The sequence below is a fragment of the Typopeltis vanoorti genome, chromosome 3 (assembly GCF_054136105.1).
Source record: "Typopeltis vanoorti isolate ZY-2024b chromosome 3, IOZ_Tvanoo_1.0, whole genome shotgun sequence".
Lineage (NCBI taxonomy): Eukaryota > Metazoa > Arthropoda > Arachnida > Uropygi > Thelyphonidae > Typopeltis > Typopeltis vanoorti.
This window is the reverse complement of record NC_143551.1, coordinates 148,763,859-148,776,921: the sequence shown is the minus strand read 5'-3', so window position 1 is coordinate 148,776,921 and position 13,063 is coordinate 148,763,859. Positions and strand designations below refer to the sequence as shown.

General features: G+C 32.7%; 1 protein-coding gene across 5 annotated transcripts in view; it reads left to right on the top strand.

Annotated features, from left to right (window-relative positions):
• Window positions 1-13,063, top strand: part of LOC150108648 (single-stranded DNA-binding protein 3-like) — a 511,764-nt gene that overhangs the window by 351,008 nt on the left and 147,693 nt on the right. For all 5 annotated transcript variants that reach the window (XM_090416121.1, XM_090416119.1, XM_090416120.1 and 2 more), the window contains 2 exons: window positions 3,665-3,703; window positions 9,137-9,200. In XM_090416121.1, the coding sequence (XP_090272247.1) occupies window positions 3,665-3,703; window positions 9,137-9,200 (103 nt within the window). The remainder of the gene's footprint in view (window positions 1-3,664; window positions 3,704-9,136; window positions 9,201-13,063) is intronic.

Below are 13,063 nucleotides of genomic sequence, written 5' to 3'. Positions count from 1 at the left end.
GAGTGATGATGGCCTGGTTACCTTCTTTACTTTCGGGACAATTTTTTTTTTTTTTTTTTTTTTTTTTTTTTTTTTTTTTTTACCCACAAAAACAAATCTTAGTTCTTCCCTTGCCTTTGATGCGACTCATTTTTATAGTTGGGACTGGATTTCTCTCTCTCTCTCTTCTCAGACTGACGTTTGCTCCTGGCCATTCATGGTATGGTCACATTGCTTCTGTAGAATCCTTCGCTTTCAGAAACCTTGGCATTCTCTTTCACTCAAGATGTTACTTTTTACCTGTCTGGTTACATTCTCTGGGGAAATCTCATATCTACTTCACCTGTAGGTACTGCTGTCGCATTTGGGATGGTTACATCTAAAATCTCTAAAAAATTTTAATGCTCTTCAGAGAAAAGTATTTTGGTTGCTTGGCAACTCTTCTCGTTGACCATTGTCTGATGAGCACTGTTATAAGGAGAAGGGAATGTATTTAATAATTTTTGCAACTAGTTTCTGAGAAGAAAGCTGTGCCTTGAAAGCAGAGAGATGCATCTAAAAAGTGAGGGGGGGAAGCAGATTCTTTTTCCTCTTTTCATGAATCTAGGCATTGTGGCCTGTTTGTCTTGGCCCAATGTTTCATTAGTCTTCCTCTGTTTCTTCAACCATATGGTGTTTAATTCATTATCTTCCTGAGCATTTTTTCATGTATAATTCATTCTTGATGTTCTATCCAGTTAATTCTGAATTTTTCTTTTAATTTTCCATTATTGGTGTTTGGTTTAGTTCTTATCTCATACAATCTGCTGTTCTTCTCATGTATTTCTTTCTGTTGCAGTGATTCTTTTTTCTTTTCTTCTCTTATTGTTCATTTTATTTACTTTAGTGGAATTGTTAATTTTGATACAAATACCCAAATCTTCATTTTAACTTAATTTATAGCCCAAATGATTAAAATTATTGACTTGCTTAGTTATTTATTGTCTATAACTATTTTAGTTGAGATGAACATTTTTCATTTGAATTTTTTTTCTTTAGTTTTTTAGCTTTTTTTGTAGATTTTCAGTCACTCCAAATATCACTTAGTTATCTGCAAAGCGTAAGGTATTATTATGGGCTACTCCATTGAGTCCTTACTCATTGAGGGTGGCCCTAAACATCATACCAAGCACTATCTAACATTGTGTATCTAAATCAGACTATATCTAAAATAAAATTTTCTGTTTGGGTTCCTTCTTTGTGGTTATCTTTCATTCTTTGATTGTTTCATTCAGATAGCTAATTATATAGATATTCCAGTTAGGACAGGTTACATGAAGAACTATAAAACTGGAAATTATAACTAACCTAGGATAATATTATCTTTATCCCATGGTTTCATTTACTGAAGGGAAAAGATATCAGCAATACATGGGATGTTTTGAAAAAGTGCTTAAATGAGGCACTATCTGAATGTATCCCTAGAGTTCGAAGAACAAATAGAGTGGCAGTGAAACTGATGTGCAACCTTATTAAGCAAGAGATCCATTAGAAGATGTGAAATGAGAGGAGTTATGAAATGTATAACATGCAGGCCAGAAAATTATGAGTATCATGTGGAGAGCTAATCAGAATATGAAAAGAAATTGGCTGTGCAGGCTAAAGGCAGACCAAAAGAATTTTATTATTATGTGAAGTAAAAGAAAGAATGAATATGGAAGAATAACCCTACTGAATGCAAATATACTCTTCTGTTAGTAGTTTTTGGGATTGTTAAATTTACGAGTGCTCATTTTGCTAAGATATATCAATTAGGTGCATATAACATGGTGTACAGTGATATTACTGCATTGATTGAAGAGATAGAAGTGCATAAGAATGAGGTTGAAGAGCTGTTGCATATATCCTGGATAAGAATTTGACAATAGGAACAGATGGAATATCAGCACGCATGCTAAAGGAATATCCAGCTGAATTGGCTAGGCCTTCGACCTGTTTGTATAACTTGAGTCTCAACTCAGGGAAGATACCACAGGAATGGAAATTTAAAAGAAAAAGCATAAGGACAGCCATAAGGTTTATGTCAGGGTTAAATAATCCATTTTGACCATTTTCTATAAGTTGCTGTGATAACAATAGGTACCTACTGATTATTAGTTCAGAAGAGTTATTCCTCACTTATTGAGCATAGCACAGTATGGTTTCATTAAAGGGAGATTGGATGATAAATCCAATCAAATTAGATGATTAATGGTTATGATGTTTGATATACTTGGATTTTAGCAAAGACTATGATAGCATTTCACATAGGAACCAACAACAGATTAAAATGTATCAGAAGTATTGATGATTACCTAATGAGATAGAAAGAAATTGATTGACATCTGTAGGAGATCAGATCTTGCTTAGAAGGAGCCTTCAGAAACTAGTGTTGTTAGGAGCAGGGTTTAGTTCTAACACTGAACATAACATTCAGTGTTAGGACTCTTGCTATTTATTATCGTGAATCATTTAGGTTCAAATAGTAAGAGTAAACTTTCTCTTTGCTAATGTAAAGTTGGGAAAATTAGTTGACTAATCTGCCCAACTTAGTTCTATACAGAAAATTATCTTAAAATATTGGAAAAGTGGACATGGAAGTGGGGAGAAAATTTAATGTGAACAAATGCAAGTATATCTGATTCAGTAAGATGATAGTGTTAAGTGGATATAAGTTGAGTGGAGAGACAGGCTTTAGAGAAAATTAATGATACAAAGATTTGGCAAAATGTTATGTAGGTTTGTAGATAAGCCATCCAAATCCTTGGGATTTTAAGTCATTATTTTTATTGAGATTGGGTTGATGGATTATCATTCACGGGCTTCCTTGAATTTATGTTCATACCACGCTTTGGTCTGATGTAAGGAATTTGTGACTTTCCAGTCAATCTGGCTTGTTTGAAATGCATGGTCAGAAAGACTTGCTTTTCCATAATGAAAGCATATGATATGTCACTTGTGTTCTTTTTGTTTTGGGATTGTATATCATGTTTTACCTATGTGGGATAGGTGCACTGGATCTGGTATACACTTAGGTGGGTAAAGGAAAGAAGAAGAACCTTAGAAGAGCCAATAAAAAGTTTTTTTCACTTGATTACAAAGTAACTTGTACAACAAATTATATTCTTGCTTAATCCTTTATGCAAGTGTAAGCAAGCAAACTTTGTGCATGACTGACTTCTTGCTCTAGAAAGAAGTCAGACGACCCACAAAGCAAACTTTGTTTGCTTACACTTATGTAAAGGATTAAACGAGAATATAATTTCTTGTATAATTTCCTTTGTAACCAAGTGTAAAAACTTTCTACAACTATTTCTGATCCAGAGTATTTTAATAATAAGGTGATACATCTTTTTGATACTTTCATATGGATAATATATGATTATCCATATGAAAGTACCAAAGTTGTTGCATGATAAATTTCTAAGAATTGCAGAAAGAAATGTATAAGGATAAGCCCATTCCATTTCAAAATCAAAAAAAAAAAAAAAAAAATGGTATTGCTGGCAATTTTCATATAAATTGATTAATTTTTAATGTTTTGCTTTATAATTCTGAAAAATCAATTGTCTTTAAGCACTTAACAGATTTTTATATTACAATTAAGCTCTTCAGTGTTTAGTTAGACCCCAAAATAAGAAAATTGTTTTATTTTTTAAATCAACAGATGAGTTATTCGTCATCTTCACCGGGAAGTCATTATGGCGTAAGTAATTCAGAATCACAACATATTTAAATATATTATCTACAATATTGTCCTTATTAATTTTTTAAAGATTATAGTCAATGTTGGATGCCTTCAAAGTATAAAATACACCATTAAAATATTTTATTTATATATATATATATATATTTATTTATTTATTTGTTTGTTTGTTTTGGAAAATTTATATCCCATTTTCCTTTATATATTAGAATTTCCCAGAAGACTAGTTAGTCAACTGCAGGCTTTAATTAACCTAACTAGATAATGCAGTTTTGATGTATCTACTATACATAATATGCTATGTTTTCCTTCGTTTGAAGATGAAAACAGTTGAGTTTCTGAGGTTTGGGGGAGAACTTTTCATCTTTATACAAAATGAAATTCATTTTCAACTCATTTTCAAGTTGAAAAGCCTGTATAAATATTATTTGCATGCATGAAATTTACTTGTTACCAAATGTGAGTGGTTTATAGTTTGAATGCAAGATTAAAAATGTTTTTAAAGTGATTTTAAGTGTTAGAAGTGCAACTTATATCAAAAATGAGATAGCAAAGTGGAAATGCTGCAGTTATGGTATAAATAGTAATCCTGCAGTTTTGGTATAAAATATTTATAAACTTTTATAAACATTTTATAAAATGAAGGTGAAGGATAAAAGAACTTGTATAAGATGGATTGCACTCATATTAATTTGGAGATAATGCCTGGAGAAAAGAAGATTCAAAGTACATAATTAAGGGAAACAAAGTATTGGGGCAGGGGCAAGTGGGAAGACAGGTGCCTTTCAAATGAGGAAGTGTGGAAAATACTGAATATACTCTAGTTTCTGAGGTCTTGAATATGAATGTGACAGTTGTTACAAGGTGCAAGAGTGTATTGAAATTCATGATTACCAATTCCAGAAGCATCAGTTCTCATATTTGCTATCATCAGTCCTCATATCCAATATTCCATAGACCTGAAACTGATTTAGTAAATCTTCTCTGGACCCTAGAGGGTCATTTTCAGATAGATGAGGATATATATTAGAATATATCCTCATTCCTCATCCCAAAGAAAGTTTAGGAACAAAGAAAAAGAAAAAGAGGCCTTAGGGACTGCGATGATGAAATTAAATACATTATTGAAGAAAAGAAAAAAGCATATAAAAACTGGCTCAACCTAAAAACAATAGAATCAAAAATCGAATACAACAGAAAAAAAGCAATAGCAAAAGCAGCATGCAGGAGAATAAACAGAAAAAATAAACAATTTTGTAACAAAATTAGAAAGAGACTGTATGCTCAAAAGACCTAATGCATATAAAATCCTCAAAGATCTAAGCAATGAAACTGGAGAAAAAGCAGATATTAATACCATTAAAATAGAAACATAGCAAAATCACTACCAAGATCTATGGTATGATGAAAACATTCAAAACAGAAAACTACACTTTGTAAACATCTCTGATAACTTGGAAAACATCACTCTAGAAGAATTAACAGAAGCATTAACCCAAAGCAAAACAGGAAAGGCTCCAGGAGAAGACAATATAAACTTGGAACTTATCAAATATGCAGGACTTAAATTCTCACTCAGGTTACTTAACTTTTACAATATGATCTGGAAAGAAGGAAAATGCCCACAAGATTGGACCAAAGCAATAGTTATTCCCATCTACGAAAAAAGGACACAAATCTGATTGTAACAATTATCGTGGAATCAGCTTACTTAGTACCTGTTATAAAGTATATGCAAAAATCTTAGCATATAAACTTAAACGTATAGTAGACCCAAAATTAATAGAAGAGCAAAATGGATTCAGAAAAGGCAGGTCTTGCATGGACTCTGCATTTACGTTAAAATTATTAATTGAAAAACACAGAGAAATGAACATAGAAACACACATAGCTTTTATAGATTACACCAAAGCATTTGATAAAATTATCAGAGAAAAACTATGGGAAATCCTGGAAGAATATGAAATACCAAACCAACTCTTTAGCGCCTTATATAATATATATCAAGATAATAAAATATCTGTGAAGTACAATAATTCAACATGAAGCTGGAAACCAATAAATCGAGGAGTACGTCAGGGTTGCCCACTCTCACTGGTTTTATTTAATATATACATAGATAAAATCATAAAAGAATGGAAGATAACTAATGAAGGAGGATTCAAGATAAACCATAACACCAGATTAGCTACTCTTCTTTTTGCTGATGACCAAATAATGAAGATGAACTACAAAAATCATTATGCAGTCTAAATAATCTGATAAAAACATATGGTATGGAAATATCAAGAGACAAAACAAAAGTCATGGCCTTCAAAGGTGCTAATCCAATAAGAAGCAAAATAGTAATAAACAACAAAATAATACAGCAATTAAATACATTCAAATATTTAGGTTGCACAATGTCATATGAAAATGAAGCTGATATAGAACCAAAGATATCAAACTTTTTAAAAGTAACAGGCATTATAAATAAAATTTTTAAACCCAATTATGTACAAAAACACACACGAATAAGAATCTAGAATACAGTTGCTAAACCAACGTTACTTTATGGCAGTGAGATATGGACAATAAAAAAAGCAGATGAAAGAAGAATTGAATCATCCGAAATGAAATTTCTGCGCAGAACTGAAGGAGTCACAATAATGGACAAAATGAAAAGCAGCAAAATCAGAAAAAAACTTGGAATTACAACCTCCCTAAATGAAACCGTGATTTGCTATAGAGAAAAATGAAAGAACACATACTAAGAATGAATAGAAGCAGAATACCTAAACAAATTCTAAATTACCACCCAAAAGGTACTCAATGCAGAGGAAGACCCTTAAAAAGATGGAATTGAGTCCAGAACAGGTCACTTGGCCTATGAGCCTGGAAAGGAAGAAGAAGAAGAAGACATTACCTGAATCAACATGAAGCAGTGGGATGTGGAAGCTTGGAAAGCTGTGTTATGGAGTCATCATGCTGCACCCTCTATTGAGCAGATGGATGGGTGTGGCAGATGCCTGGTGAACATCTCTTACCAGAGTGCGTAACCCCAACTATGAAATTCAGAGGTGGCAGTGTGATGGGATGATTCTGTTTTTCCTGGTTTCACCTTGGACTTCTGTTTGTGGTGCCAGGAATATTTAACTCAGAGTTTCTCATAACTTATTTTAACAGTATTAACAATACCAGATGAACTATTTCATAAAAAAAGATGTTTATTAACTGGCTTATATTTTACTGAATTTGAAATCAGCATATATATGTGCCAATAAGTAAGTGAAACAATTCAAATTGTAACGGACAAAAGATCTAAAGTCCTAATTTGACACGTGAAAAAAAATTTATACCATACTAAGATACTTTGTGCTCTGAAGATGCTGATAAATTTAGCAAAATATAAGCCAGTTAATAAACATATTTTTTTTATGAAATGGTTCATCCGGTGTTGTTAATACTATTAAAATAAGTTAAGAATAATGTTCAACACATCAGCTTGCCTGGAACTCGCCATTGTCTCTTTCAGCAAAACAATGCATCTTGTCATAAGACTGCTACTGTAACTGTGTGGTTTGTGGACGTGAACGTCGCCACACACTTGACTAGCCTCACAGAGCCCTGATCTCAACCCTATTGAACATTTGTGGGATGAACTGGAGCATCAGGTGAGATCAAGGGATGTCTGCCCTATAACAATCCAGTGCCTCGTTATATGCCTACAGGAAGAATGGTCCAACATTCCCATTGATTGCTATCATATGCTTGTGGAAAATATGCTCCATAGGATTACTGCAATCACTGCAGCAAAAGGAAGTTCTACATTTTATTAAGGTAGGTGCAATGGCTGTTTGTTCCTCACACTATGGTGTCCATTGACTTCTTTCCAAGCATTGTATATACTTTTATTTTAGTTGGTTAGAATGTCTCAGATTCAATCCGTGATGGTACATTGACTTCAAGATCAGTATGTTGTGTTTATCCAAAGAATGACAATTATAGAAATAAGAAAATATTTACTATAAACATATAAATATATACAACAGATGCAAATTATGTATGCTAAATAATTCACTTTATCTCTCTAAAGAGATCTGACTTCATATTCTCTATAGAATTAAAAGTATTAAATTAATTTCTAACTTCTTAATACATACAAATAATGATGCAGAAATTCTAGGAATTACATAATGAGTTCAATAATATTCTCTCCTACTCTTCTTACAACTAAATTCAAATCTTAGAGATGACATCAAATATTATATGAAATAAACTGTGAACAGCATGCAGCTGAAAGTTTTGTAATTTCACTTGACCATATAAGAACTTCCTTTGCATCATTTAATCCATCAGACTCTTCTTTTTCTGACTTTATTTTATTTCTTTGTTGCTTCCAGTCGTTCCATGAAACTCCTTAAAATACAATGAAAGTTAAAGATATCACTTAACCAATATACTTGCATGTCTTCTAGTTTCCTTAAACATCATTTCTTTATTTTGCTGAAGTAGGCATAAAAGAATAATTGGCACAAATTAAAAATGCCAAGAAATTATATTCTTAGTTTCATCCTTTATCCAGGTGTAAGCAAACTAAGTTTGTGTGTGAAGTCACTACACGACTGCTTGTATATAGAGGCTAATGACTTCACATCAATTGCCTTAGTAACCCATAATGCAATGCACATATCCTTGCAAACATGTATAATGCATAGCATTATACATGTTTGCAGACTGGTTTTGACCTTTATCGAGGTCTCATTAAGTGATACCAGAAGTGATACCAAGGTTGAAGTAATGCAGAAGTAATATTTCCATATACAAATAGCCAAAAAGCATCTTTAATTTATAATATAACCAAGTGAAAAAACTTTCAACATCTATCTCTAATCCAGAGTATTTTAATAAGGCAGAAGGAGAATATAACATAATATAAGAACTCCTATTATATTCTGCTGCTTCTTGAAATGTAAAATAATTGAATGCATTCTGAAATGGTGAAACGTAGCATTTTCACCATTTCAGCATTTTTATAAAAAAAATAAATAAATAAATAAATAAAAAGTGTTATTTAATAATAATGTTCTTTATCAAAAATAAAAACTAATTAATTGCAATTATTATATATTAATTTTCATATGGTTTAATACATAATAACTTGATTCTAGTAACAAATGAAGCATTGAACTACACTGGACAGCCAGAATGGCCAGATTATAGCAGCTTTCAGGTCACATTAAAGTACAGTGCCTTACAAAATATAAAAAATGTGCATTTACATTGCAAGTTCAATTTGAAGAAACCACATTATAAAACAGAATATCACTGAATGCTTTTTGATTTTGATGAGTTGTATCATTAATAATGTATACATGCATTTATAGTGTTGAATGATTTCTATGTTATGTGCATTATATACATGAATCATTTATGTGTATTCACTATTTTTAGGGTCCCCCAGTTTCTAGTGCAGGGCCACCTGGCCCAGGAACTCCTATTATGCCAAGTCCACAAGGTTATTTTTCAACCCCATTTTTCACTAAATATTAAGATGTATTTTTTATATTACATAAATGTACCATAGGTTTTTAAGATATGTTATTTTAGATGCTAAACACACATTATTTTTAAAGTGTGTGTATTTAAAAATGTTTAATACATACATCAGTATACTAATGTTATGCCTTCTCTTGTATATGCTATCCTGTTTACATCTCAGCATGATCAGTGCATTATTGACTTAATGTTCTTTGCCTTGACCATTCCATCCCCTCCTACACAAACTATTAAAACTAGTTAGAGAACACATACAGTTGCCATAGCATGCACCTACCTTATATTTCACTTCATCATAATTCCTAAACAAAAATAGGTTTAGTTACTGTGACCCCACTGCAGTTCTTGGCATTTGTTTAAATGTCAGAATGGAAAAGATAGAAGCAAAAAAAAAAAAAAGTGTTGTAGAGTAAAGCATAGAGAGTGTATTGAGTATCCCAACATGGAAAATATGCAAAGCAAGGTATGTCAGGAATAGTAACAATATAGATCTCTCACACCAAATCATACATGAAGGTCTGCTGTTAGTAATAATATATTTTAATTTAATAACAAACAATTTCTTGATATAACTATCTATAAACATAAGTCCAAAGAAAAATTACTGTTATATTTGGTATGATTGAATTCCATATTAATGCAATTTTGGCATCATCATCAGTTTCTTGATATATAGCCTCAACAGTTCAGGCTACTATTACAGCACTACATGATTAAGTTTACATTTTTATTAATCTCTTATCTACAATTTTCCTCTAAATTGGTTTATTACTTGTCACCACTCCAATATTGTCATATCTAACATTTCGTGCATCTACGGCACTTCTGACTGAATCAATTCACCTAGAATTGGTCTTCCTCTGGGTTTTTTTCTGGCCAACTTGGCATCAAACACCTGTTTTACTAACCTTTCCTTTCCTATTCTATTTAAGTGAGCCGCTACACCACCTTAGATTATCTCTGCTCACACATTCTTGAATGCAAACAATGTCAAGCTTGTTTAATTGAAGTCTTGGTTTAGGAAAGATCCCACAGAAATAGAAAAAATGTATGATAATCCCATTGCATAAGGGTGGTGCAAGGACTGATGTGTCTGTTGACCTATCAGTATCTCTGGAGTGGTTGTGAAGATTTTAGTGAAGAGCTCACATACAGAAATTGGGGACAAATATGCTGTACTTGGCAAGGAACAGCTAGGGATAACTGAAGAAGGGTAATTTTTGCGATTCACTGATTTGTTTTTTTGATAATAACCAGTTTTTAACATGTATACAATTGTTTATTTGCACTAGATGTATTTCCTCTACATGTTTAATAAGACTCCACATCCATTTCACTCTCATCCTATTTGTTCTTTGAACTCTGGGGACATATTCAGATATCAAACCATATTATGACCAGTGTTGAAAAAGCTACTAAATTTCTGTCACCTCATGAAGAGACATTATCCACAATCAGTTTTTAATTTTATTAAACAGTGGATTTCACATGTTTAATACATGTGAAACTCATTAAAAGAATTATCACTTTTAGGTCATCTCTAGATATTCTACACTGTATTAATTGCAGTTAATTCATTTAAGAAGCAAAACCATATTCTCATTGGATTTCTTCACATGGATAACACATGCTGCAGGAATAGAGGGATATTTATTTTCAACACGTAGGTCTTCAAACTAAGCTCAGATTTTGATTATGTACTCACATATTGATCATATTCATACCTCACATTTCTAATACCATCAGCCACCCACTTATCTCAGATTAGGTTTTCAGATGATGTACTTAAATACCTTGCAGCTGCAAGTCTAGATCCAATTCATAAGAACATGGTGCTGTACTTTTAGGTCCATCAGTAGAACTGTCTTTATCTACAGCAGTCATTAGTTACTTTCAAAGCTAGCAATGTACTGTCCTGAAGTAATAATCTTGTGGCTGGTTGGAGTGTTTTATTAGATGTTTTGACTTTGCATAAAATCTGGAGATGTTTGATAAATCAAAGTAGCAATCATCTGCTCCTTCCATACCATCGAAATAGCAAATGTCATTAACTGATTTGTACCCTTTAACTGTCCTCTTAAATACTGTACACACCTGGTGCAAAATTGTGGGGAACCAAAGTCCAGTCCTTACTCCTCCATTTTACATCTGAAGTTACATGCTTTTCTTGATCAATGGAGTGAATGCTTGAATATATACTGAATATATATATAGATAGATAGATTATATTTTCCACTTATGTATATATACGTGGGTGGTCTGAAAAGTTCTCGGCCTAACAATGAAAAAACGAATTTATAACATCTAAATTATTTTTATTTTTCAACATAATCTCCCTTAAGACTAATACATTTATTCCAGCAGTGCCATTATCCCATCCCTGTAGTGGTTTTCAGTAAGATCTGCAAAATACCCCTCTACAGCTGCAATCACCTCTTGATTCGAAGAAAAATGCTGACCAACGAGGAAGAGTTTTAGTTTTGGGAAGAGATAGAAGTCAGAGGGAGCCAAATCTGGGGAAAAGGGTGGATGGTCCAACAATTCATAGTGCAGACCCTTAATTTTCCCATTGCCAAAATGCCTTTGTGGGCAGGTGCATTGTCCTAATGAAAGATGACTTTTTTCTTCTGCAAACTGGGTCTTTTATCACAAAAATGTTTTCGCCTAGTCTGGTTAAAAGATCGTAATAATATTCCCCGGTTATTGTTTTACCTTTTTCAAGATAATTAATAAACAAAATGCCTTTAGCATCCCAAAACACCAATGCCATGACCTTGTCTTCTTTGGTGCTGAACAACTGGCTTCTGTCCGCTGTTTTGATTGCTGTTTGGATTCTGGTGTGTAATGGTGAATCCAAATCTCATCCATAGTAATAAATTGACACACAAAATCAGTTTTATTCTTGTTAAAATGCTCCAAGCACTGTTCAGAGATTTTCATGCAAGTGCGTTTTTGATCTGCGTGGCACCCATCTTGCACAAAGCTTTTTCATTTGCAATTCTTCATGCAAAATGTATCCTACACGTTCTTTTGAATTGCCTATAGTCTCAGCAATTTCATGCACTTTGACTTGCTGGTCATCCAATACCATATCATACACTGATCAATGATTTCTAGTGTTGTTACACTTTTTGGAAGTCCTTCACATGGATCATCTTCAAAGCTGGTTTAGCCATGGTTAAACTCGGCAGCCCATTTCTTAATTGTCGAAAACAAAGGAGAAGAGTGCCCATAAACTTTTATGAACTTCGAATGTATTTCTTTTGGCGTTAAACTTTCTTTTACAAAGAATTTTATAACCGCACGATACTCAGTTTTATCCATTTCAAGAGATTGAAACAACGTTTTGGCTTCTGACAGCAGTATAAAAACAAAAATCTTGATAGAATGACTTGCAATTTCACTTCGATGCTTATGACAGATGTACCAACTTAGAAAAAGAAAATCTTGCCGATAGTGTTGCTATTTATGGTTGAGGCCGAGAACTTTTCAGACCACCCACGTATTTATATATACAAGTGTAAAAAGTGGTGTGTGTGTGTATGTGTCCAGTCCTTACTATGCTGATGATACTTCCTGCAACTTCACAACAGCAAATGCATTCCAAGGTCACTTAAAATGTGCAGTACTGCACATTTTAAGTTAAGGGAAAGTAAATGCTAAATCATATGAGTGCAAAACTAGATGTGCTAGAAGTAAATATGCCTGCTCTCTATGATCTGGTAAATGTCTCCTACATTTCTCTAAAGGCAAATTTTATTGTTGTGCATTGTTTTCCTGATAAATGTGTCAGAATTATTTAATTTCGCTAAAAACTCTTAA